This window comes from Cetorhinus maximus, chromosome 4 (assembly GCF_964194155.1).
Source record: "Cetorhinus maximus chromosome 4, sCetMax3.hap1.1, whole genome shotgun sequence".
Lineage (NCBI taxonomy): Eukaryota > Metazoa > Chordata > Chondrichthyes > Lamniformes > Cetorhinidae > Cetorhinus > Cetorhinus maximus.
In genome coordinates, this window is record NC_135882.1 from 106718705 (window position 1) to 106743281 (window position 24577).

Sequence of the window (24577 nt, forward strand, 5' to 3'; positions counted from 1 at the left end):
GCTACAGTTTTTCCTGCCAATAGGCTACCTTCAAAAAAAATTGGTTCAGGCACAATCAAGTTATACTCCATCGAAAGGGAAAGGTAGGACAAGCAAATCCAGAGCTCCCTGGATGAAAAAGATTGAAAGTAAGATAAAGAAGAAAAAGTGCACTTATGACAGGTGTCGGGTAGAAAATACAATTGAGAACCAAGAGGAATACAGAAGGTTCAGAGGGGAGGTGAAAAAGCATATTAGAGAAGCGAAGAGGGATTATGAGAAAAGACTGACAGTCAACATAAAGGGGAACCCCAAAGTCTTCTACGGGCATATAAATAGTAAAATGGTGGTAAAAGGAAGATTAGGAACCTAAAAGGGAATTTGCACATGGACAAAGGGGTCATGGCTGAGGTATTAAATGAATACTTTGCATCTGTCTTTACTAAGGAGGTAGATGCTACCCAGGCCGTGGTGACAGGCGAGGAAGGGTTCAAATTGATAAGGAGGAAGTGTTGAATAGACTGTCGGTACTTAAAGTTGACAAGGCACCAGGACTGGATGAGATGCATTCAAGGATATTGAAGGAAGAGTAGAAATTACAGGGACACTGGCCATAATCTTTCAGTCTTTCCTATACTCCGGGGTGGTGCCAGAGGACTGAAGAATTGCAAACATTACGCCCCCTTGTTCAAAAAAGTTTGTAAGGATAAGCCCAGCAATTACAGAACAATCAGTTTAACTTCAAGACTATAGAAACAATTACTCTGGATAGTATTAGTAGTCACATGGAAAAATATGGGTTGATAAGGAAGATCCAGCATGGAATTCTAAAAGGGAAATCGTGTTTAACTAACTTGGAGTTTTTTTGAAGAGGTAACAGAAAAGGTTGATGAGGGTTGATGTGGTGTACGTGGACTTTGAAAAGGCATTTGATACAGTGCCACACAACCGATTTGTGAGAAGTTATTGCTCATGGAATAAAAGGGACAGTAGCAACGTGGATACAAAATTGTCTGAAAAGTAGGAATCAGAGTAATGGTCAATGGATATTTTTCAGGCTGGAGGAAGGTTTGTAGTGGAGTTTCCCAGGGGTCAGTATTGGGACCCTTGCTTTTCCTGATATATATTAATGATCTGGATCTTGGTGTGCAGGGGACAATTTCAAAGTTTGTTGATGATACAAAGCTTCTGAGTGTTGTGAACTGTGAGGAGGATGGTGTGGAACTTCAAGAGGACATAGACAAGTTGGTGGGGTGGGAAGGTAGGTGGCAGATGAAGTGTGAGGTGGTGCATTTTGGTAGGAAGAACATGGACAGACAATATACAATAAGGGGTGAAATTTTGAAGGGGGTGCAGGAGCAGAAAGACTTGGGTGTGTATGCACATAGATCACTGAAGGCGGCAGGACAGGTGGAGAGAACAGTTAAAGCATATGGTACCCTGGGCTTTATTAATAGGGGCATAGAGAACAAGAGCAGGAAGGTTATGCTGAATTTATATAAGACACTCATTAGACCTCAGCTGGAATATTGTGTATAGTTCTGGGCACCATATTATAGGAAGGATGTGAACACATTGGAGAGAATGCAGAAGAGGTTTACAAGAATGTTTCAAGGGATGAGAAACTTCAGCTATGAGGATAGATTGGAGAGGTTGGGGCTGTTCTCCTTGCAGAGAAGGCCAAGAGGAGATTTGATAGAGGTGCTCAAAATCATGAGGGGGCTGGACAGAGTAAATAGGGAGCTATTCCCACTTGTAAAAGGATCAAGAACGAGAGGGCACAGATTAAGTGATTTGCAAAAGAAGCAAGTGTAACGTGAACTTTTTCACACAAGTGGCTGTGTTCTGGAATGCACTGCCTGGAAGTGTGGTGGAAGCAGATTCAATCGAGGCATTCAAGAGGGCATTAGATGATTTTAAATAGAAACAATGTGCAAGAGTACAGGGAGAAGGCAGGGCAATGGCATGAGGTCATAATGCTCATTTGGAGAGCTGGTGCAGACATGATGGACCGAATGGTCTCCTTCTGTGCTGTTAAGATTCTATACCATGACATTTTTATTTACACCCCCCCACTCTGCCTGAATGGTGCCATGGTCAGTTCGCCAATTCACCTTACAGTCCTGCTTTCATTTATACAAGCACCTCGAACCTGTTAGACAATTGCAAGGGCTGAGGCTCCTCCACTTCTACCTTCTCGATTCCCCATACCTGCCCTACTCGCTGTCACACCCTCCTGTCCCTGGCCAAAGACCGAATCAGAAGACCTAGCCGAAGATGTGTGACTACCTTCTGGAATAAAACGTCCAGGTTTCTTCCCCTCCCCGATGCATCAGTGTCTGAAGCGCGGCCTCCAACTCATCAATTCTGAACCAGAGATCCTCAAACCACAGACACTTAATTGCGGATGTAGTTGTTGTGGATTACACCGGCATTCATCAGCTCCCACAAACTACAGCTGCAACACATCCATCCTTTTTCTATTTTCATTAAGATTTTTTAATCATTACATTTTAATTAATGCCTCCAGTCCTGCTTGTGCTTATATTATTTCAATTATTATACATACTCTGACTATAATTCTCTACAGTAGATAAGAGAAAATGCTCACCAACCAATCACTTACCTTCTTTCCTGTTCTGTTCTTTGGAATGCTTTGATCCCACAGACTCTCTCCACACCCCCCCCACCCCCACCGCCGGCCTCCCCCTCCCCCCAACTCTTCAAACACTTGCTGTCTCTAGGTTACCCTCTATTTCTGGTATGCAACTTGTGTCTTCTACAGCTACTGGAGGATAAAAAAAGGTAGAAAAAGGAGTGCCTCTTTCCATCCCCCCCCAAACACTGAATTCCCATGTGAATCAAATTCCCAACTTCACACTCAGTCTACATCTCACTCCAGCATAATCTTCTCCCCATGTGTTCCCTTACTCTGTGCAGTTTCAAAACCTGTCGGCTTTTATAGAGCCACTGATGACTCACTAGCAAGCTCAGCTTCCTGTTAACACCTGTTCAAGGCAACCACTTACAGCTGATTGACGGATAGCTGCTAGGCTATTAACTAACTTGAAATCTAAAAGTTCTAAATCAAAGCTTGGCTCTTAATCTAAATTTAAACTTAAGAACTTACCAGAACTTACCATGTGAACCAAATGCCCAACTTCACACTTGGTCTACATCTCACTCTGGTGTAGAACCCTTACAAACTTCAGTTGGTGAGCTTCTTGCAGCAAAATTCCTAGCCTTTGACCTGTTCTTGTAGCCACATGATTTATTTGACTGATCCAGTTAAATGTATGGTCAATGGGAACCTCCAGGTGTTGATGGTGGGTGGATTCAGTGATGGTAATGCCTATGCCTATGTGAAATCTCACAATCCTCCTTGCATTCACAATACTTCCAAGTTTTGTACCATCCGCCAATTTTGAAAGTGTGCCCTGCATGCCCAAGTATAGGTCATTAATATAGATAAAGAAAAGCAGTGGTCCTAGTACTGACCCCTGGGGAACACCATTGTATACTTCCTCTAGTCCAAAAAACAACCATTCACCATTACCCTGTTTCCTGGCATTCGGCCAACTTTGTATCCATGCTGCCATTTGTCCGACAGGCAACAACTTTGCTGACAAGCTGTTGTGTAGCACTTTAACCAATTGCCTTTTCGATATCAATTTATACCACAGCAAATGCATTACTCTCTTCAACAATCTGTCAATTTATTGGAAAACTCAATCGAATTAGTTAAACATGATTTGTCTTTAACAGATTGTCATGAACATTGAAGTTTACCAGACAATTGTTTTGAAATGTACCTTTAACTCAAAGTAAAAACAGAGAATTCCGGATAAAGACCTCAGCTTTGAGACATGCCCATGCGATCTATCTGCCACAGGGAAAGAAACTCAAACAGAAACCCGTTGGTGAGAGAGCAGTTTTAACCTCTTTTCACAGTATCACAGAAAAAGGACAGCTGCTGTTTGAGACACGGAGACAAAAGAGCTACTGCTGTGGGAAAACAGGAGAAACTGTTATTGTGTAAACAACCAAGCAGGATACTGGTGAGTTTGCTTTCACCAAGAAAGGGAATAGAACAGATAGGCTCTTGGAAGATTTGAGGAATAGAGTCACTAAGATGTGCCTTGCTGGTGGTAATCGTATCCAAGGAAATTCAGGCTGAGTGGAATGATTGTCAAAGGACACGAAGTTTCAACCTGGCATGGTGGGGAGAAGTGAACCTCCACTGATGAGCTGGGAGTGACTGCAACTGTTCCTACAGTGCTACATATTGGCCAGAAGCACAGCATTGCAATAGTGTTTCATATGATATTTTGGTTGTAGCTAGTAATGTGAAACTTACCTTTTTCTTTAGTTTGGTGTTAGTTTCCTGTTAATTAATGTTTGATTTATGTTGATTTTATTTTGTTACAGTAAAAATCTTAAGTGAAATCATGTCCACCAGTTTATTCCCATTTGCTTGAGAAATTTATCTTTTTTTTTAAAAAAAGTTCTGTCTGTTACCCTAGTGGGGATCATCATTGATCAAATTAGAACCTTTGTAGTACTTTAGGACCAGTTTTAGACAATATGAATCATTTAACAATTGAAGAACCTGATTTGGTATTTTGAAAGAAACTCTGCCATCTTATTTCAATCATACCTAAAAATTCTGGATGTGAATTTCTGCAGTGTAGAAACATGGGCAATTTAGTTTCTTCTGCCAAGTCAAACTGCTTTTCAAAGTATCTGAAAGAAAAAGTATATTCTCATTATTTCTAAATTTTACCAATTAAGGAAAGAAAAAAACACAAACAGCTACCAATTAATGTCTTAATGTCAACTTACCTATGCTAGTCAATAATGACTGTCAAGTTCAATGTGTTACAATGTATCCTAGAGTTTTTAGGAAGTTATTTTGAGACAAAGAAGATGCTGCCTAATGAAAAAGATGGAGAGGGAATGGAAACTGAAAGCCAAGCCCAATATCTTTGATCACATAGGCTTAATATGAAGCAAATGTTTTGCACCATGGACAGTTAACAGCTACTCATTTATCCATTCATAATGATTGCTTCTACTGCTCAGCAGCAAACACTGTATAAAAGAAATTCTGCCTAAAATGAAGGGAATATATTTTCACATCTTCAGTTACAACACTGCAATTTTGCCTTATTATCCTCTTAACCAACCTGCTTAGCGTATCATGGAGCTATGATTGATCTAAAATTTAGCATGGTAACTTAATTTGTTAGTAATTTATTTAACTCGGTAAAGAAGATGTAATTAGTTTACCAAGTGATGATGGTTTCTTCTGAATTTTATTCAGTAATCATTTATATCTACACTTTTATCTGCAGCTTTTATTCCTGATTTTACAGATATGGTAAAAGAAATGTCTTGATTTTTATCCCTTGAAATTAATCCCATAAACCCAGTGCCAACCTACTTTTGTTCTTGTGTTTCATCAAAAATCATGTGCTACTTCACCTGGACAAGATCTACACAAGGTTAAACCAACCTTTATTTTAGACCAAAGGCCCTTATTTTATCAAAGCTTCAATGCAAGTTCTTGACAAATGAAGCTGAGGTTGTTGCATCATCCAGCAGAAGACACTGTCAAAGTGACATTTCAAATGCAAAGGAAAGGTAAAATAAAAGAACTGAGACCACTTACATCATGATAACCTCTCCGAAAGAAATCTGTTTACAGTTGGGTGTGCAGGATACAATTTCAAAACTTGCAGGTGATACAAAACTTGGAAGTATTGTGAACTGAGGAGGATAGCTTCAAGAGAACATAGGCTGATGGAATGGACAGACATGCAGCAAGCAAAATTTAATGCTGAGAAATGTGAAAAGATTAATTTTGGTAGGAAGAAAGAGGAATGGCAATATAAAATAAAGGATACAATTTTAGAGGTGGTGTAGAAGCAAAGGGACCAGAAGCTTTACATGCACAAATCACTCAAATTGGCAGTAATAAAAACAGGAAAATGCTCTGAAGAGTCGGCATATAGACTCAAACAGTAATGTGGTTTCTCTCTCCTAAGATGCTGCCAGGCCTGCTGAGATTTTCCAGCATTTTCTGTTTTTATTTCAGATTTCCAGCATCCGCAGTATTTTGCTTTTATCTTAGTACTGAAATGGGCAGGACAGGATGAGGAAAATGGTTAAAAAGGCATACAGAATCCTGGAATTTATAAACAGATGTATAAAGCCAAAAGCAAGGAAATTATAGTGAACCTTTATAAACACTGGTTTGGCCTCAACTGGAGTATTGTGTCCAATTCTGGACACAGTATTTTAGGAGTGATGTGAAGGCACTGGAGAGGAAGCAGAGAAGGTTTACAAGAATGGTTTCATGAATGAGAGACTTTAATTACATGGCCAGGCAAAGCTGGGACTGTTCACCTTAAAGGCTGAGAGATTTGATAGAGATGCTCAATCGTTAGGGGATTAGATAGGGAGAAACTGTTTTCATTGGCTAAAGGCTGGAGAACCAGAGGACACCGATTTTAGGTGAAGGCAAAAGAACCAGTGGTTTTACGAGGAAAACGTTTTTTACCCAGCAAGTAGTTAAAATCTAGAATGCACTGTCTGAGATTCATTGTGAATTTCAAAAGAGTTGGATAATTATCTGAAGAGAAGAAATTTGCAGGGCTACAGGGTAAAGGCATAAGAGTGAGGCTACCTGAGTTGCTCTTGCAGATTTCCAGCACAGATGCGACAGGCTGAATGGCAGCCTCTTATGCTGTAACCATTTTGATTCTATGATTACTTTCATTACACTAGAGGTCAATAGGCTAATTGCACATCAGCAGAAATAATCTGCATGCAAGAAGGATTTAAAGGTTGACATAACAAAAATCATTTAAAGATTTACACAAGATTATTATCTCAGTGCAGAGACTTCTAATTACTATCTAGTTACTGTTTGGGCATTACTATCTGTATAGAAACATCTGAGAGAGTAGTTAACTATTGTGTAGAAAGGAATTGAGAAGGGTGAAAACCAGATGTCTGTGGCTTAAGTAAACTGCTAGGAAAAAAATTACTTACTTCAGTTGAATCTCTTTAGGACAGAATTCCAATCTGTCAAAATCTGAAAGTAAAAATAACAAGGGCCAGTAACTAACATTAATATTTAATATTATCAATCATTAGCCCTGTATCGAGTCTGGTTACAGAAACTAATCAGTCTGTTTCCATTAAGAAACAATGCAAAAACAATCCTGTAACATAACAGGCATTATTTTTTTTTAAACTTACCCAAGCCACATTCCCCGATGGCCACTACTTTCCCTTTGTTCTCCATTGCCAGTGTTTTAAGATCAGACAGGTACTGCTCTGGATTATTCTGCTCAAATTCACTACAGCGTGTGGGGTGACAACCAATTGTACTGTAGAAAGTATCTGTGAAACAATGGCATTAAACAGAAATCAGCAACAAATTTTGCATTGAACCATTCACCATGACCATGAGAGAACCCTAAGCTTTATTCCCTGGCAATGAGGAGGTTAAGAGGTGATCTCATTAAGGGGTTTAAAATAATAGAGAATTAACAAGGCAAATAGAACCTTTAATGCAGTAAAATGTCCCAAGGTGCATGACAGGAGTGTTATCACAAAATTTGACAACATATGGAACTATCAGGACAGATGATCAAAAACTTTGTCAAGGAGGTAGGTTTAAGCAGCATTTAAAGGAGGAGAAAGAGATAGGAAGGCAAAGCATCTTAGGGTGGGAACTGCAGAGCCTAGGATCCAGACAACTGGAGGCACAACCACCAATGGTAGTTAATATCAGGGATGTAGAGAAATCCAGAATTGGATAATCAGAGATCTGAGGGTTATAGGAGGTCACAGAGATAGCAAGGGGTGAAGACACAGAGAGATTTGAAAACAAGATGAAAATTTCAAAATCGAAGCATTGCCAGACTGGGAGCCAATGTAGGGGTGATAGACGAACTGGAATTAGCCAAAGCAAGGATACAGATGGTAAAAGCTTTGGATGAGCTTAAGTTTTCGGGATGCAAGGTGGGGGCCAGCTAGAGAGCATTGGAATAGTTGAGTCTAGAGGTAACAAAGGCATGGATGAGGCTTTCTACAACAGATAAGCTGAGGCTGGGGGAAGAGGGGGCAACATTATAAAGGTGAAAGTAGGTGATCTTGGTAAGGGAATAGATGTCTAGTTGGTAGCTCAGCCCACCTACCAACATGACTTGGAAATATATCACCATTCCTTCACTGTTGCTGGGTCAAAATCCTGGAACACCCTTCCTAACAGCACATGGACTGCAGCAGTTGAAGGTGGCAGTTCACTACCACCTTCTCAAGGGCAACTAAGGATGGGCAATAAATGCTGGCCCAGCCAGCGAAGCCCACATCCCGTGAATAAACAAAAAAAAGAAATAGAACAGCAAGGTTATGAGTATTCTGGTTCAGCTTTAGAGTGGCCAGGAAGAGGAATGTAGCTGGTGGTTAGGGAATGAGTTTGTGGCAGGGAATGCAGACAACAGCTTTGAGCTTCACCATCCTCACTGACTTGGATGAAGTTTCTTCTCATCCAGGACTAGATGTCAGTCAGGCAGTGCAACAAATCGGAGACATTGGAGGGGTTGAGAGAGGTGCCATCACATTACACCTGCCAAGTTTTTGCATAATGTTACAAAGGGGCACATGAAACTAAGAAATAGGAGGTGGTCGTCAAGGATGGATCAACGGTGATTGCAGACGTAATGGTGCAGGTGTAGGGGAGGCGATGGCATAGTGGTATTGTTGCTGGACTAGTGATCCAGAGACCCAGTGTAATGCTCTGGTGGCCCAGGTTCAAATCCTGCCATGGGTGGAATTTGGATGGATGGTGGAATTTGAATTCAATAAAAATCTGGAATTAAAAGTTTAATGATAACCAGGAAACCATTGTCAATCGTTGTAAAAATGCTTAGGGAAAGAAATCGGTCGTCCTTACCTGGTCTGGCCTACACGCGATTCCAGACCCAGAGCAATATAGTTGACTCTTAAGTGCACTCTGAAATGGCCTAGCAAACCACTACAAAGTCACAAAAAAGGAATGAAACCGGATGACCACCTGGCATTGACCTTGGCACCGGAAACGACAAATATAAACTTGGTCCTGTTGACACTGCAAAATCCTCCTTACTAACATCTGGGGGCTAGTGCCAAAATTGGGAGCTGTCTCTCAGACTTGTCAAGCAACAGCATGACATAGTCACCCTCATGGAATCATACCTTACAGAATGTCCCCAGACACCATTACCATCATCCCTGGGTATGTCCCATCCCACGGGCAGCACAGACCCGGTAGAGATGGTATACAGTTGTGAGGGAGTTGCCCTGGAAGTCCTCAACATCAACTTCAGACCCCATGAAGACTCATAGCATCAGGTCCCAAAATGGGCAAGGAAACCTCCTGCTGATTACCATGTACTGCCCTCCCTCAGCTGATGAACTAGTGCTCCTCCATATTGAACACTACTTGGAGGAAGCACTGAGGGTGGCAATGGCGCAGAATGTACTATGGTGGGGGACTTCAATGTCCACCACCAAGGGTGGCTCGGTGGCGCCACTACTGACCAAGCGGGCTAAGTCCTAAAGGACAGAGCTGCTAGACTGGGTCTGTGGCAGGTGGTGAGGGAAAAACATACTTGACCTCATCCTCACCAACCTGCCTGCCGCAGATGCATCTATCCATGACAGTATCAGTAGAAGTGACCACCGCACAGTCGTTGTGGAGACGAAATCCCGCCTTTACATTAAGGATAGCCTCCATCGTGTTGTGTTGCACTACCACGGTGCTAAATGGGATAGGTTTTGATCAGATCTAGCAACTCAAGACTGGGCATCCATGAGGCACTGTGGGCCATGAGCATGATTGAATAAAAAAAGTGAAGGAAGAGAAGCCACTGATGGCACTTCTTTGGCTATGACTAAATAGACAAGTAGGAAACTAGGCAAGTGCCGTCTCACCCAGCTGGACAACAGAAAAGGATTCACAAAGATGGTTTGCCTTTGTCATACAGGATGCCAATTGTGATTCTAATAATACCTTTTGATAGCACCAATTGGTACTTTGGAAGATGCAGAAGATCAGTTGGAGTAGTTCAAACATGGAGTTGTGGGGAAAATGGGCACGGATTTGAGAGGCAACAATGCATTCAAGGGCTTGAGAGGAAAGGGAGGGTGGAGTCAGAAGGATCAAAGATGGGTTTTTGAAGTCTGGGATGTTGGAACCAAATTTAATAGGGGGACCTAAGGAGAGCAAACGGTTAACAAGATCATCTAACATGGGACCAAGATGGAAGCTGGTAGTCAGCAATTTGGTGAGAACAGGTCTGAGGGATCAGGAGATGGGTCCCATCTACAAGATGAGCTCGGAGAGGGCCTGAAGGGAGATAGAAATGGGAGAAAGATGGGAGTTCAAGGTTAGGGTGTATCTACACCACATGGACTGCAGCAGTTCAAGACTACTCACCACCACCTTCTCAAGGGGCAATTAAGGTGGGCAATAAATGCTGGCACTTCCAGTGATGCTCAAATTCCATGAACAAATAAAAAAATGGTACTCTCAGCTTCCTGGAACTTTGTATATTTGTATCTTTAATGAGAGTTGTGTTATTATAAAAAACGTTTAAAATTCAAGGTAATTTTGATTTTTCATCCCATTTGTATCTTTCCCTTTTAAACAAAGTCATAGTATTTTTAGCCAGTTCTCAGTCTGGAGTTATACTCCAGTTAACAACCTGAAACCAGTACCTACTAACTATGCTGCATGTAGCTATATTATAACAGTGATTACCACTTCAAAAATAACTTTAGTGTCTGTAAAGCTTTTTGGGGCGTGCTGGTGTCTTGAAAGGCGCACACAAACATAAAACTTTCTGATGAATCTAAGATGCTTATTTACTGCATGTAAAAATTTCACTATTAATGAATGCCCATTTTCTTAAACTAAAAGCATTCACATCAATTTTTTCAAGTACAGGTACTTTTGAAATTTAACTTCACAACAGTCGGATGATATACCACAACCAATGAAATCTAAAGGAGGTGGTGTGAACCATTTTAGAGTGCATCTTGCACAATTTTTAGTGCACTCAGATTTCAGGTCAGGATATGGCAAAAAAGTCATTAAAAAAGGCAAAACATAGAAATGCTGGAAATCTGAAAAGGAAGTGAAAATACTGGGGACGCTCAGTAGGTCAGGTGTATTTATGGAGAGAAACACTTTTCAAATTGGTGACCTTTCATCAGAACTGGAAAATGTTAAAGATGTAATAGTGAAGCATAAAGCGAGGAAAAATGGGCTTTCATCTTCTCACCTCCTGCCATCCAGGGCCCCAAAATCCCATTCAGGTCAAAGTGATTTAACTGCACTGTTTTCAGTTTAGTATACAGTATCTGTTGCATATGCTATATCTGTTGCGTTACAGTGGGGAAACCAAATGCAGATCAGGCAATTGCTTTGCTCCATTCCTTCATTCTGTCTACAACTGTGATCCTAAGGTTCTGGTGGCTTTCCATTTTAACTCTCCGTCCCAGTCCCACTCTGATCTCCCTGTTCCCGGCCTTCTACACTGTTCCAAATGAAGCTCAACAGAAGCGTAAGAAACAGTACCATATCTTTTGATTAGGGACTTTACAGCCTATTAGACTCAACATTGAGTTCAACAATTTCAGATCGCAACCATTGCCTCCATTTTTTAAGACAACAGGTGCTAGTAACGATTCTGCTGTTGTCCTTACAACTCCTCTAGAACCAACTTTTGTTTCTTTACTTGTCCTGTTACAAATCTCTTTTGTCATGTACCACCTTTTGTCAGATAATCACTCCTGCCTTCCACCCTATCACAGACCTTCTCTTTTGTTCTATCCCCAACCTCTCCCCTACCTCTGTAGTTGCTTTTAAGACATGCTACATCTCTAACATATTCCAGTTCTGAGGAACGCTGTTGAGTATTTCCAGCATTTTCTGTTTTTAGCACACAAGTCATATTGCTACCTTTCATATCCATGCACAATTGAAACTATTTCATATTTATGGCAAAACAACAGTAAAACTGAATCCTTAATCGAAGTGCATATTTAAATACATTAATTTTTCAAATTCAATACTGAAATTTGCCATTTTAACTATTACTTAATGGTCACCACAGCCACAGCATTGTATTGTAATGGTAATTTGCTACTGGACACATCATTTTGCAAATAAATAATATCACTAGCATAATGGTGAGCTTACCAACGAACAGCAGTGGCAGCATTCTGCATATTTCCAGTAATACATTGGCACTTTACATACATCTTTACTATTAGCAAGAAAAATATTTGCATTTAAATAGCATCTCATCTCTCTGCAATGCGTTGAGCTAACAATTATGAAATACTTTGAATTGTTGCGACTATTAGATAGGTAAACATTTCACAGAATGGCTGCAGCACAGGAGGCGGCCCATTAGGCCCATTGTGTCTGCGCTGGCTCTCCGAAGGAGCAAGATCCTTCGGGACAAGTTCCCATTAATAGCAATGAGATGAATGAGCAGTTCATCTGGTTTTTGCTGGCGTTGGTGGAATGAGGAGTATTGGTCAGGAGAACAGGAGAACTCCCTCCTTCAACTAATCGCAGGGGTTTAATCTGAATCACCAGAACAGGCAGTTTCAAGTTTCACCCAAGAACAACATCTCTGATAATGCAACACTCCTTTAATACTGCACTGCAATGTCAGCCTGGATTACATGCTCAAGCCATGGAGCGGGCTCAAACCCAAAGTCTCCTGATGCAATTAGAGAGGAAAGGCTACCAACTGGGCCAAGTTGGTACACATCACTTATCTGCACAAATCAGCTAGGAACATGAGGTGTACACTAGAATTGTGCATCCCAAATGAGCTATTGGTATGGAGAAAAATATGGTAGCAATGGCACTGCAGTTTTGGGTTCTAAGAGAAAACTCAAACGTAATAGTATATTAAAGCTGCCAAAGGACCCAACCCATTTCAGTAGAATGGATTTCACATAAAAAATCATTGGGAACAAATAAATAACCAAATAGGATTCAACTCTTTTACCACAAATTATTTTCATGTTTTGCTGAACTACTATCAAGCTCAGTGGCAGACAAAATTTAATAATATCAGTAATTACATTTAAGTTTGAAACATTCATGTTATGCAGAAATTCTGGTCTATTATATTTTTCCATTTTGTAAATGCAAAGTGAATTGGAGGAGAGTATAGATATACGGAACACATCTTAATTCGCAGTACAAAACCCATAAATAAATTAATGGTTACACTTTTTCTTTTGCAGTAACACTATTGTTCCTTGTAATAGTTTAAATCTAAAGGATACATTAAATCAGCAACAAAATTTACATTGAATTCTGCAACAAGATTAATGCATCCCTGGAGCATTCTTAAAGAAAACATTGGAGCAAAACAAGTTTCTTAACTTACCATTTGTCTTTGCCAGTTCCAACGCATCTTTACTATCTTGCAAACTGCCTCCTGTAATCATGAACTGAACAAAAGAGAAAAAAATCATTAGGCAAGGCAAATATTAAAATGTTAAATGCACACCTTTATAAAATAATTTTCCCCATTTATACTTGTCTGGAGGAAAATGTATATTTTAAACATGCAAATGACTTACAGAATATAAAAAGAACATCACAAAGATGGGGAACAACTATTGTGAAATAGAAGAATAATTTTCAATACAATTCTTATGAATTCTGTGCTCACTGTATTCCGTGGCAGACAATTACTCAAATCTAATCCCCTGCTGAATCTCAAACATAATAATGCATGCAGCATACTAAAAATGCCAAATATTCTAAATTACAATTCAGGCTCAACACACTACTACACCACCAAGCACAACCAGTGAAAAGGTTATTTACACAAGATATAGGTAAAAAAACAGGTTTTTAGCAAATGCTAATACTTAGCCCACATTTTCGTGGTAAACATAATAGAGGACAAGATTTTTGATACTCAAAATGCAATTTGTGCCCAAGCTGTTGCAATTCACTTCTGACAGGTCACTCTGTACCTTTTAGAAATTGAGACTTTTGCCATATTTTGACCAGGTATCCAAAATTCAGTGCATTCCTACAGGATTTGGTTTAATTTCACTGAGTGATCTGGTAACTCAACCTCAATCCATTTCAACATTCAAACAGTATGCAAATAGAATTTAAAACCAATATTTTGAAAACTTTTTTCTCCTTGCCATAAAACATAATTTTGTTTACCTTCTGTACTCCAGTTTTGACAGCTCTCTGTACTACATCCAAAAAATCATCTGTAAGAGTGCACAAACAGATTCTATGTACTATAACTGCTCATTCAAGAAAAGTGGTCAGGTGCTTTGACTGTCCAAAGTCCTGGTAATTAAATATTGTTTTTAATACAGAAGGTAATTAAGTTAGCAATGTGGTAATAAGTAAAGACCTTATTATTTCTCGAAAAACTGGAGGTCCATGTTGCTGGCTAGCTGGATTCGTGGCCACATATTGAGCAGCATTTGCAAAATTAAGTATGCAGCTTTATTTTTTGAAAGGGGATGTGTTGTACTTCTAGAATTTGGTCCAGTTTGCTTTTTTCTCTCTTTTTACTCTTTAGATACTTGGTTGAATTAATTTTGCTTTATACACTTTTCCTTTTTTATCGCCTCCTGTCAGGTTCTGGAAGAATTTTAAGTCTACCTTCTTTCTACTTTTTCTCATTTTTCAGGCAATGAGATGACAACTATGGAAGAACTTATCTTGTCTCAAGAATGTTTCAAGGTGCTTCACATGCAATAAATTAATATGAAACATAGTTACTGTTAAGTAGACAAATAGGCAAAGATAAAGTATGAAAATAAAATTAAACTTCATTTAAAAGGATTAACTAGATAGAAGAAATGTAGACACAGCAAAGCATAGAAACCAAGAAGTGAAAGAGGAGAGAAAACAAGAATTTTAAGCAAGGATAAAACCAATACTTGCTGGAAATATACAGCAGGTCCACCAGCATCTGAAAAACGAAAGCATGTTTTATGGCAGACCCATTGTCTATTCTGATAATGAAAACGCCATTTCCAAAACACTAGCCTTACTCTTCAGAAATGCAAACAAAGTGCTGGAAAAACTCAGATCTGGCAGCATCGGCAGAGAGAGAATCAGAGTTAATGCTAAGTCCAATATGACTCTTCAGAAGAGTCTTCAGTCATATAGGGCTCAAGACATTAACTCTCGTTTCCATCTCCACAGCTACTGCTAGACCTGCTGGGTATTTCCAGCACCTTTTATTTTATTTCAGATGTCCAGCATCCACAGTATTTTGCTCCAATCTCTTCAGATGCTGATTAACTTGCTGTACATTTCTAGTACTTTCTGGTTTTAGTTCAGATGTCCAGCGAACCTGCTTTTTTTCCCTCTGTTTACCTATCCAAACTTTAGCCAAAACAGAGGTGACTTTTTTTAATGCACTCACAGGATGCGAGTGTTACTGGCAAGTCCCACATTTATTGCCCATCCCTAATTACCCTTGAGAAGGCGGTGGTGAACCACCTTCTTGGTAACTGAGAGGCTTGCTAGGCCATTTCAGAGGGCAGTTAAAAGTTAAGAATTGCTGGAATCACAGATAGACCAGACTGGGTAAGGATGACAGATTTGCTTCTCCAAAGGACACTCATGAACAGATGGGGTTATCAAATAATCCGGTAGTTACATAGTTAACATTACTGATAACGAAACTTTTACTCCAGGTTTAATTAATTGAATTTAAATTTTCCAGCTGCCGCAGTGGGATTTGAACTTGTATGTCCAGATCATTAGTGCAGCCTCTGGATTGCTAGTCCAGTAATATACTCACTGTGTTACCTTTTCCACGATCAGTCAGGGGATAATTGAAATGCAAAGAAATCTCCCTCCAGAACACTTTACCCGTATAGTAAACAAAATTCAACGACTCGTTTAAGGATGAATCTTTGACTCTTGTGGATGAGCACTCTAACAGCATAAGGTGCATTTGTTCAACAGGTATACTTGGTTAAATTAGTGTTAGAGAGTTGGGCAATTCCATCCCCAAACATGGGTTTACCTGAATATCCAGATTATCTGGAAGAATTTTGTAGAAACAATCCAACTGATCGTGCAGCTAGCTAAACAGGTAGCATTTAAAAGAGGCTACTTTGTATTTGTCTTTATACGAACATACAAAATGGAGGAGTAGGCCACTCGGCCCCTCGAGCCTGCTTTGCCATTCAATAAGATCATGGCTGATCTGAATGTAACCTCAACCCCACATTCCTGCCTACCCCTGATAACCTTTCACCCCCTTGTTAATCAAGAATCTATCTAGCTCTGCCTTAAAAATATTCAAAATTTCCACCGCCTCTTGAGGAAGAGAGTTCCAAAAACTCTCAACCCTCAGAAAAAAAATTCTCCATCTGTTTTTATGCTGAATGAAACTCATTTTCAGCATTTTTCCCTGATTTGTTTCAACTGTCTGTTTTAATGCAGAACATTTGAATGAGGTTATTATCTCCTTGTGAAAAAAACAAGCTATTGCTAAGAATCATCATGTTACTTTGAGTCAGGATTTTGCAAGAATGAATTACTAAAGATAAACCTACAGTAGGAGTTAGGATACTGTTACTACCACTAGGGGTCACTCCACAAGCATTAGTGGGAGCAAACAGCAAAACTTCTTCAACTTTTCCTTTATTCTCAATGAAACAAAAGCTCACATCCCAAAAGGAAGATGCGAGAAGTCTACAAAATGGCTGAAAATTCTTATCTCTGCTCATTTGAAGTGGTAATTCCTGGAGCTAGGCCAATGGTACTAAATACATTTAATCCTAAAAGGTTCCACCATCTTACACCTTTCAGCAAGCCAATAAACTAATATGAAATTGGAGCTCATTATCTGACCACTGCTATTAATGCCCATTAAGGGGACGGAAAGGTTAGCTAACTGTTTATATATAAAATTTCATGGTTCAATCAAAATACCATTTTAAATACTTCTAGACACAAACATAAAAACAGAATTTCACAAAAGGTTTATAGATAGTCTTCTTTAAATGTAACACGAATATGCTATAGTTACATGACAACTTACCTTGATGTTTCTGAGCACCACGATAAATCCCACGAAACATAGGATCTGTCAAATTTATACCAATATCTGTTTAAAAAGTATGAAAGAAATTGAATAGATTAATGGAAAATGAAGACAATTGAACAAAATATAGACAGGTGAAAGGATACACACTGAAAGGCAAAGAGAAAATCTGAGAAAATCAAAGTAAATTATTTTACATTCAAAATAAAATAAAATCTATGATGATTTTTTAAAAGTGTTCAGAAGTATTTATGTTTGTACTGTGAATGACTTTATGAGATTCCCTCACATATTTAGAACTACAGGGTATAGCATATGAACAAATTTTCATGAATTGGCTACATATCATATGCACTAAAAATGCACATTCCTTGCATTTGTCAAGACCAAGATTTTCTGAAGTCTGCAATGGGTGCTGTTCATTTGTTAGAAGTTCCTTTTTCATACTGTAATCTATCCCTGCATTTCATCAAATACCTCGACACATACTCTTAAACTGATAATATGTCAATCTGCTACAATATTTCCGTCAATGTCCCTTTTTGGCCAGCCAATAGGAAGCACAAGGTCTCAATCTGAGGTGTTAGCTGTGGCACAGTTGTTAGCATTCACACTGCTTAGTCAGATGGTTGTAAATTCAAGTCCGACTCCAGAGGCTTGAGCGCAAAAATCTAGATTCACACTCCTGCGCAGTACTATCAAAGATGTTATCTTTTGCATTTGATATTAAACCAAGGGCCCTCTACCTTCTCAGGGAGGTGTTAAGATCTCATGGCACTATTCAAAGATAAATTCTCCCAGGTATCCTGGTCAATGTTTATTCCTCAATCAATATCACTAAAACAGATTATCTAGTCATTATCACATTATTATTTGTGGGACCTTGCTGTGCTTAAATTAACTGTCATGTTAACTACATTTCAAAGGTACTTCTTGGGCGATAAAGCGTTTTAGAATATTCGAGGTCATCAAATGTGCTAAATAAATGCAAGTGCTTCTTTTTTCTTTTTCCCCTTCCCCAAACAGAAGTGCCTCCATTTTATAGGTTAAATTTTAACAACATGATGCAGAGATCATATGAGTACACTTGATTCACATTGCACATGATTCTCCATTCATTTAAACCAACTGATGGAAAACCGGGCCAGCTGCAAATCAGACAAGCACAAAATCTTCACTATGTACTAATTTTCAATGCTCTTCCTTACAATCACATCATTTTAGAGAGATTACAATAGTACATTTATGTACTGAAATTAGGCAAGACAGAATTTACATCTTAATCTTCACCCTGCAACCTGCACCCTCAAAATTGCTGCAAAAGACAGATAAAATATTGTATGCAAAAACTCAAAGCAGGAGTAATGATCTAAAGTGATAAATATTTCAGCACTTTAATACTTAAAAAAAAATAAGTTCCCTCTTCCTTAAAGACACTGACTCATGGAGTGAGCAAAACACCAGAGGTGCTTTGTTAACTCAGCCTTTGTTTACTTGTGAACATAAACTGTTCAGCTGGAGCCAGATTCCAAAGTTTGATACTGTTATCATCTTCTTACAGCAGTCACTGGCTAACAATTAAGAACAGGAATGGGGGCTCATCTCTCTGCTTCCCTGTCCAACCATCAACCATAGTACCTGTAGTACGATCCCAAGTAAGTCAGCTAATTCAGCCGAGACCAGGGGTAGAAATTTCCCAACCTCGTCCCTGGTCAAACGGTGGGACCAATAGTGGGTAGCAAACCTGAATGGTGAAGGAGTGGGCTTAGCTGAGGCTCTTTAACTAAGCCATAGTATTAGCATCGCAACTCTGGGTGCCAGTCAGAGAGAGCAGACATGATAGACTGGAGCTGTCAAGGAAGAATTTCTAATTAAAGAGACCATGACAAGGGTGCAATGCTCACCAGTACATGGGATCTTTGAGGCTGCAATAACCACAGGAATGGAGAGGAGACCTAGGAAAGTTGCTCCCCAGGTCTCTCACTCATACCTGATGTGCTGCAGTGGGATCTGAGTGACTACAGTGAGGTGAGCTCCCCCAAGGACAGGAGGAAGACAACAACCCCTCCAATTATGCAGGCATGGATGGAAGTGGTCGAGGAGATGTGGCCCTTCCAGCTGGGGACAATGCACCAAGAGAATCCAGGACCTCAGGAGAACATGTAAGGTGACTCCTCAGGACAACATACCTTACAGCTCCACTCACTCTTCTCTTTCTAGCACCTCACATCTACTGGAGGGGGATGGTTTGGCCCTTCTGTGATAGGCACCCTATTGGTCACTGGCAATGCTGTGCCAGTGTTGGTGAGAAGCCTGAGGTAGGGCAGGCAGAAGAGGGGAGGCAGGGGCAGTGGGTGGGTGAGGCAGGGGCAGTGGGTGGGTGAGGCAGGGGCAGTGGGTGGGTGAGGCAGGGGCAGTGGGTGGGTGAGGCAGGGGCAGTGGGTGGGTGAGGCAGGGGCAGTGGGTGGGTGAGGCAGGGGCAGTGGGTGGGTGAGGCAGGGGCAGTGGGTGGGTGAGGCAGGGGCAGTGGGTGGGTGAGGCAGGGGCAGTGGGTGGGTGAGGCAGGGGCAGTGGGTGGGTGAGGCAGGGGCAGTGGGTGGGTGAGGCAGGGGCAGTGGGTGGGTGAGGCAGGGGCAGTGGGTGGGTGAGGCAGGGGCAGTGGGTGGGTGAGGCAGGGGCAGTGGGTGGGTGAGGCAGGGGCAGTGGGTGGGTGAGGCAGGGGCAGTGGGTGGGTGAGGCAGGGGCAGTGGGTGGGTGAGGCAGGGGCAGTGGGTGGGTGAGGCAGGGGCAGTGGGTGGGTGAGTGAGTGGGGGGGTTAGGGGATGAGTGAGTGGGGGGGTTAGGGGGGTAGAGGTGGGGTGGGGTGGGGTAGGGTGGGGGGGAGAGTAGAGGTGAGGCAGGGCCGGTGGGTGAGGAGAGTAGAGGTGAGGCAGGGCCGGTGGGTGAGGAGGAGGTAAGACAGGGCCAGAGGGTGGGTGAGGTGGAGGGGCAGGGCCGGTGGGTGAGGGGGAAGAGACAAGCCCAGTGGGTGGGGGGGGGGGCCAGGGCAGGGCAGGGCCAGTGGGGGGGAGGGCAGACAGGGCCAGTGGGTGTGAGGTGGGACCGGGGGGGGGGGGAGGTGGGACAGGACGGGACGGGACGGGACGGCGGGGGGGGGGGGGCAGAGCAGAGAGAGACATGACCAGGGAAGGTGGGGGCAGAGCAGAGACAGGACCGGGGAGGGGGAGGGGAGGGGGAGACAGGACCGGGGAGGGGGAGGGGAGGGGGAGGGGAGGGGGAGACAGGACCGGGGAGGGGGAGGGGGAGGGGGAGACAGGACCGGGGAGGGGGAGACAGGACCGGGGAGGGGGAGGGGGAGGGGGAGACAGGACCGGGGAGGGGGAGGGGAGGGGAGGGGAGGGGGAGACAGGACCGGGGAGGGGGAGGGGAGGGGGAGACAGGACCGGGGAGGGGGAGGGGAGGGGGAGGGGAGGGGGAGACAGGACCGGGGAGGGGGAGGGGAGGGGGAGGGGAGGGGGAGACAGGACCGGGGAGGGGGAGGGGAGGGGGAGACAGGACCGGGGAGGGGGAGGGGAGGGGGAGACAGGACCGGGGAGGGGGAGGGGAGGGGGAGACAGGACCGGGGAGGGGGAGGGGAGGGGGAGACAGGACCGGGGAGGGGGAGACAGGACCGGGGAGAGGGAGGGGAGGGGAGGGGGAGACAGGGCCGGTGGGTGGGTGGAGGGGAGGGGGAGACAGGGCCGGTGGGTGGGGGCAGGACAGTCAGGGGGTCCGGGGGGGGGGGGGGGGGGGGAGGAGACAGAGCCAGTGGGTGTGACGTCAGGCAGGGCTGGGGGGTGGGGTGTGAGGTGGGGCAGGGCCAGCGGCCTGAGGAGCTGGAAGCCGGTTGAGCCCCGGCCTCCGCGACGGATTTTATTCGCACTGAGGAGCCCGATAAGTCTCCGTTTCTTTCTCTCCGGTAAAGACTCACCGATGAAAGTGAAGGTCCCCATCCTCCTCACGGAGGGGAAACGGGCCGCCATCCGCTCCCGGAACTGCTTCACCCCAGCTCTAACCTCTGACCCCCAGAGGCGGGCAGTTTGAACCTGGAGTCAGAGGTCAGCAGGGTCGCCTGGGCAGAGACGTCATTCGTTTAATGAAACAATTGGGTCCCTCCCGCTAAATTGTAAACTATCTGCTAAAAATATTGATTTATCTCACAGTTATTCAGGTTTGTAATCTGATTACAGATTCACTGATAGGTTCTCAGTATATTCCTTAGGGGTGCGCTGCATTCACCTAAATTTAGCTCTGGAGGAAATGCTCACACTGACCTCAAACTAAATATTATTAAGGCTCAAACTGACTCGGAAGCGGAGTCACTTGTAAGTACTATCTTCTCGAGAGAATCTCATTTTCCCTCTGGTGTTGGTTATGACCCTAAGATTTATGGGTCCCTCTCAGGTCCAAACCGTTCCATGACTGCAGTTGGCAAGAAAAACTCCCATGTTTCTCCCTTCGACAAAGACCTACTTCCCTTACCCCCTGTCCTCCACTCTTCCCAACTTCATCTCCAAAACAAAATAAGAGAGACTGTTCAATTATTTCATATCAAAGATCCTCTTCAGCTGCCTCTCCTCCCTCCCTGGACTCCTTTTGGCCCATGACATTGTGTCAACCTCATACCACTGTAACTTGTCCTGTACTTCCCTAATTGGTCCTTACCCAGTTACCACCTCCACCAACAACACTTCCCCCCACCACCGCCGCCCCCCCCCCCCCCCCGGTCCAAATGACATCTCCTGTACTCAAACTTACCCCTCAACACCTGTCACGACCTACTGTGGCCCTGATACCGTTAATGACTTCCTCCATATAACTTTATCCCTGTTCTTCAAACCTGTTGTCATAGACCCATTTCAAAAATATTCCTATTGATCTATCTTCTTCAAGTACCACCTTATTTCTAATTTGCCTTCCTCTCTAACGTCCTTGAATATGCATCACCAACTCTTATATTACTCCCTCTTCAAATCCCTTCACTCTGGTTTCTGCAGAATGCCCTAGTCAAATTCACCAACAATGTCCTTTTACTCATGGGGTGCATTATGACCACAGCCAGTGCTGTGCAAACCAAATCCCAGAGGGGGAGGCTCTGAAGAAGGGTCATACGGATTCAAAACGTTAACTTTGCTAGACCTGCTGAGTTTTTCCTGCATTTTCTGTTTTTGTTTCAGATTTCCAGAGTCTGCAGTATTTTGTTTTTATCCCAGAGGGAAACTTGGCTTACGGGCCACAACCTTTTTTTTGTATTCTAATAACGAGAAGACGACGTACCAATCTCAGCAGTAAGAGGACCAGTAACACTTTTGGGTTTTTAAAAATTAAAAGTTTTATGAAGAAAAAGAAAATTTAAGCACACAATTAAGGTTAGTCTTACAAAAGATTCCCCCAAAACACTCTACTTGGTCAAACCCACAAGTAAACACTTTCCAGGCAACACTCCCTTATAGATATTTAAATATGGAATGAAGTAATTTCACACTAGGCAGACTGCTGTAGCTTTAATAAAGGTGTGCCACATGGCCTGTACCCTCTTCCACTTTGCTCTAGCTATCTCCAGCTTAATACCTCAGTAACTCTAATATAACTTTGTCCTCTTTCATCTCAGTCTCATTGTTTTCACACCCCTTTGAAACTCAGACCCTTCCAAATATAAGAACTTTCATGTTTCCATCTTGTCTTTACTTTTGGGTGAATAAAAATATAATATCCCCACTACTATTTACCAATGACTCCTGCAAGATGCAAACAATTTCCTTTTCACCTCTGACTCTCCTTTGAAATTCAACAACCTCTCAACTTATCTAAAAATGCAAATGTTAGATCTAACCTCTTGTACCTCAAACTTAACACCTTTAAGCTTTTCATGTTTCCAAATACCTGGACAGCCTGACTCCTGTCAACCTCTTGCCCACCTTAATTAAACCACACGCACACACATCCTTCTTTACAAAATAACACAATATTCCACAAAATATTTTTTAAAATACTATCCATTCTCCCAGGTGCTATCTCCGTTCTCATCCTTGATCACCCCTCCATAATAAACACAGTTGACTGCTCAAACTTCTTGCATCATCTCTCTTTTATGATCAAATTTTGTGCCATTTTTCTGATTTGGATTCATTCTTAGCTGTCTCAACAAAGGTTTATTAAAGAGGGTTGGCGATTGGAAATACCAAGCCTTCATTACACGTCAAAATCACCCTACACCACAGACAATGAAGAAGAATACTTGCTGCTCCACACTTACTACTCAAACCTGAAGGTCAGGGAATAGTACATATCATCAAAAATAAGTGAGCGGAAAAGAAGTCCAATGAAATCCAACACTTTGCTTACCACCATGACACGAGCACTTCTTCCAGGCCACCAAGTCCATCTACAGATCAAAAATAAACAGTTCCTCCCCACTCTGAGCTGAAGATGGCAATACTCTTCTCAAAGACGATGCAGCTATCTGAGACTGTTGGAAAGGGCACTACAAGAACCTTAACTCTCAATTGGAAGGCAAAAGAATCAGACAAACCAATCCCTGAACAGCTTGAGAGATCAAATTTGGTTTTGGTGCCAACGCTTGCTGAGATTCAAAGACTACCCAACAGATGAAGAATAACAAGGCATGAGGCCTGGACAATATTCCTGCAGGGATTTATAAAGCTGGTGGTCATGAACTCTCGCTCAAACTCTCACACCTTTTTACAAAAATCAGGGAAGAGATACTAACACCCAATTTCCACAACGTCGCCATAGATGCATTTCCCATTTGTCTACTGTGGGGAAGATTCTCACACGAATCCTTCTGAAGAGCCTTCTACTGTCAGTGAAAATATACTTCAGGAGACCAAATGTCCAGGCATAGGCGTGGATTTTGATGCCGCAAATTGGGCAAGCCTCCGTGTGAATGTAAAATACGGAGTGATGAGGCATCGGCAATATGACGTCATCACGCCAGCCTCAGAAATTACGGAAGGTGCTGACGAGCAGGCGCTGAAATCGGAAGCCCGCCCACCATTTTGAAATAACCAATTAACAAGCTATTGATAAAAGTCAAACACTGCGAATGCTGGAAATCTGAAATAAAAGCAAAAAATGCTGGAAAATCTCAGCAGGTCTGACAGCATCAATGGAGAGAAAAAGAGAGTTAACGTTTCAAGTCCGTATGACTCTTCTTCAATCTAAAGAAGAGTCAAACGGACTCAAATCGTTAACTCTATTTCTCTCTCCGCAGATGCTGCCAGACCTGCTGAGTTTTTCTGCACTTTTTGTCTTAACAAGCAATTGAGCTTGTTAAAGAGCCACGTGTATGCAATCTTTCATTGCCCGTTGCATTTTTCAGGCATCAGATGGGAAAGGGTTTGGGAGCGCTTTATGGCAGGTGTAATGAGGTGGCACAAGGGTAGAAGAAAAGGCCTGCCTTGAGG

At 42.4% G+C, this 24577-nt stretch overlaps 1 protein-coding gene across 4 annotated transcripts in view; it reads right to left on the reverse strand.

Moving 5' to 3' along the window:
• tatdn1 (TatD DNase domain containing 1) overlaps window positions 1–21225 on the reverse strand; it is a 92500-nt gene extending 71275 nt beyond the window's left edge. Inside the window, exons 1-8 of one of the 4 annotated variants that reach the window (XM_078540603.1) lie at window positions 21082–21157; window positions 17109–17174; window positions 14990–15017; window positions 14252–14301; window positions 13452–13515; window positions 7246–7389; window positions 7036–7078; window positions 4637–4722 (exon numbers count right to left, since the gene is read on the reverse strand). In XM_078540603.1, the coding sequence (XP_078396729.1) occupies window positions 4637–4722; window positions 7036–7078; window positions 7246–7389; window positions 13452–13515; window positions 14252–14301; window positions 14990–15017 (415 nt within the window). In that variant the 5' untranslated portion in view covers window positions 17109–17174; window positions 21082–21157. Of the gene's footprint in view, window positions 1–4636; window positions 4723–7035; window positions 7079–7245; window positions 7390–13451; window positions 13516–14251; window positions 14302–14989; window positions 15018–17108; window positions 17175–21081 lie in introns of all 4 variants that reach the window. The other 3 variants (XM_078540602.1, XM_078540601.1, XM_078540604.1) reach the window with 3 other exon arrangements.
• Window positions 21226–24577: the final 3352 nt, after the last annotated feature.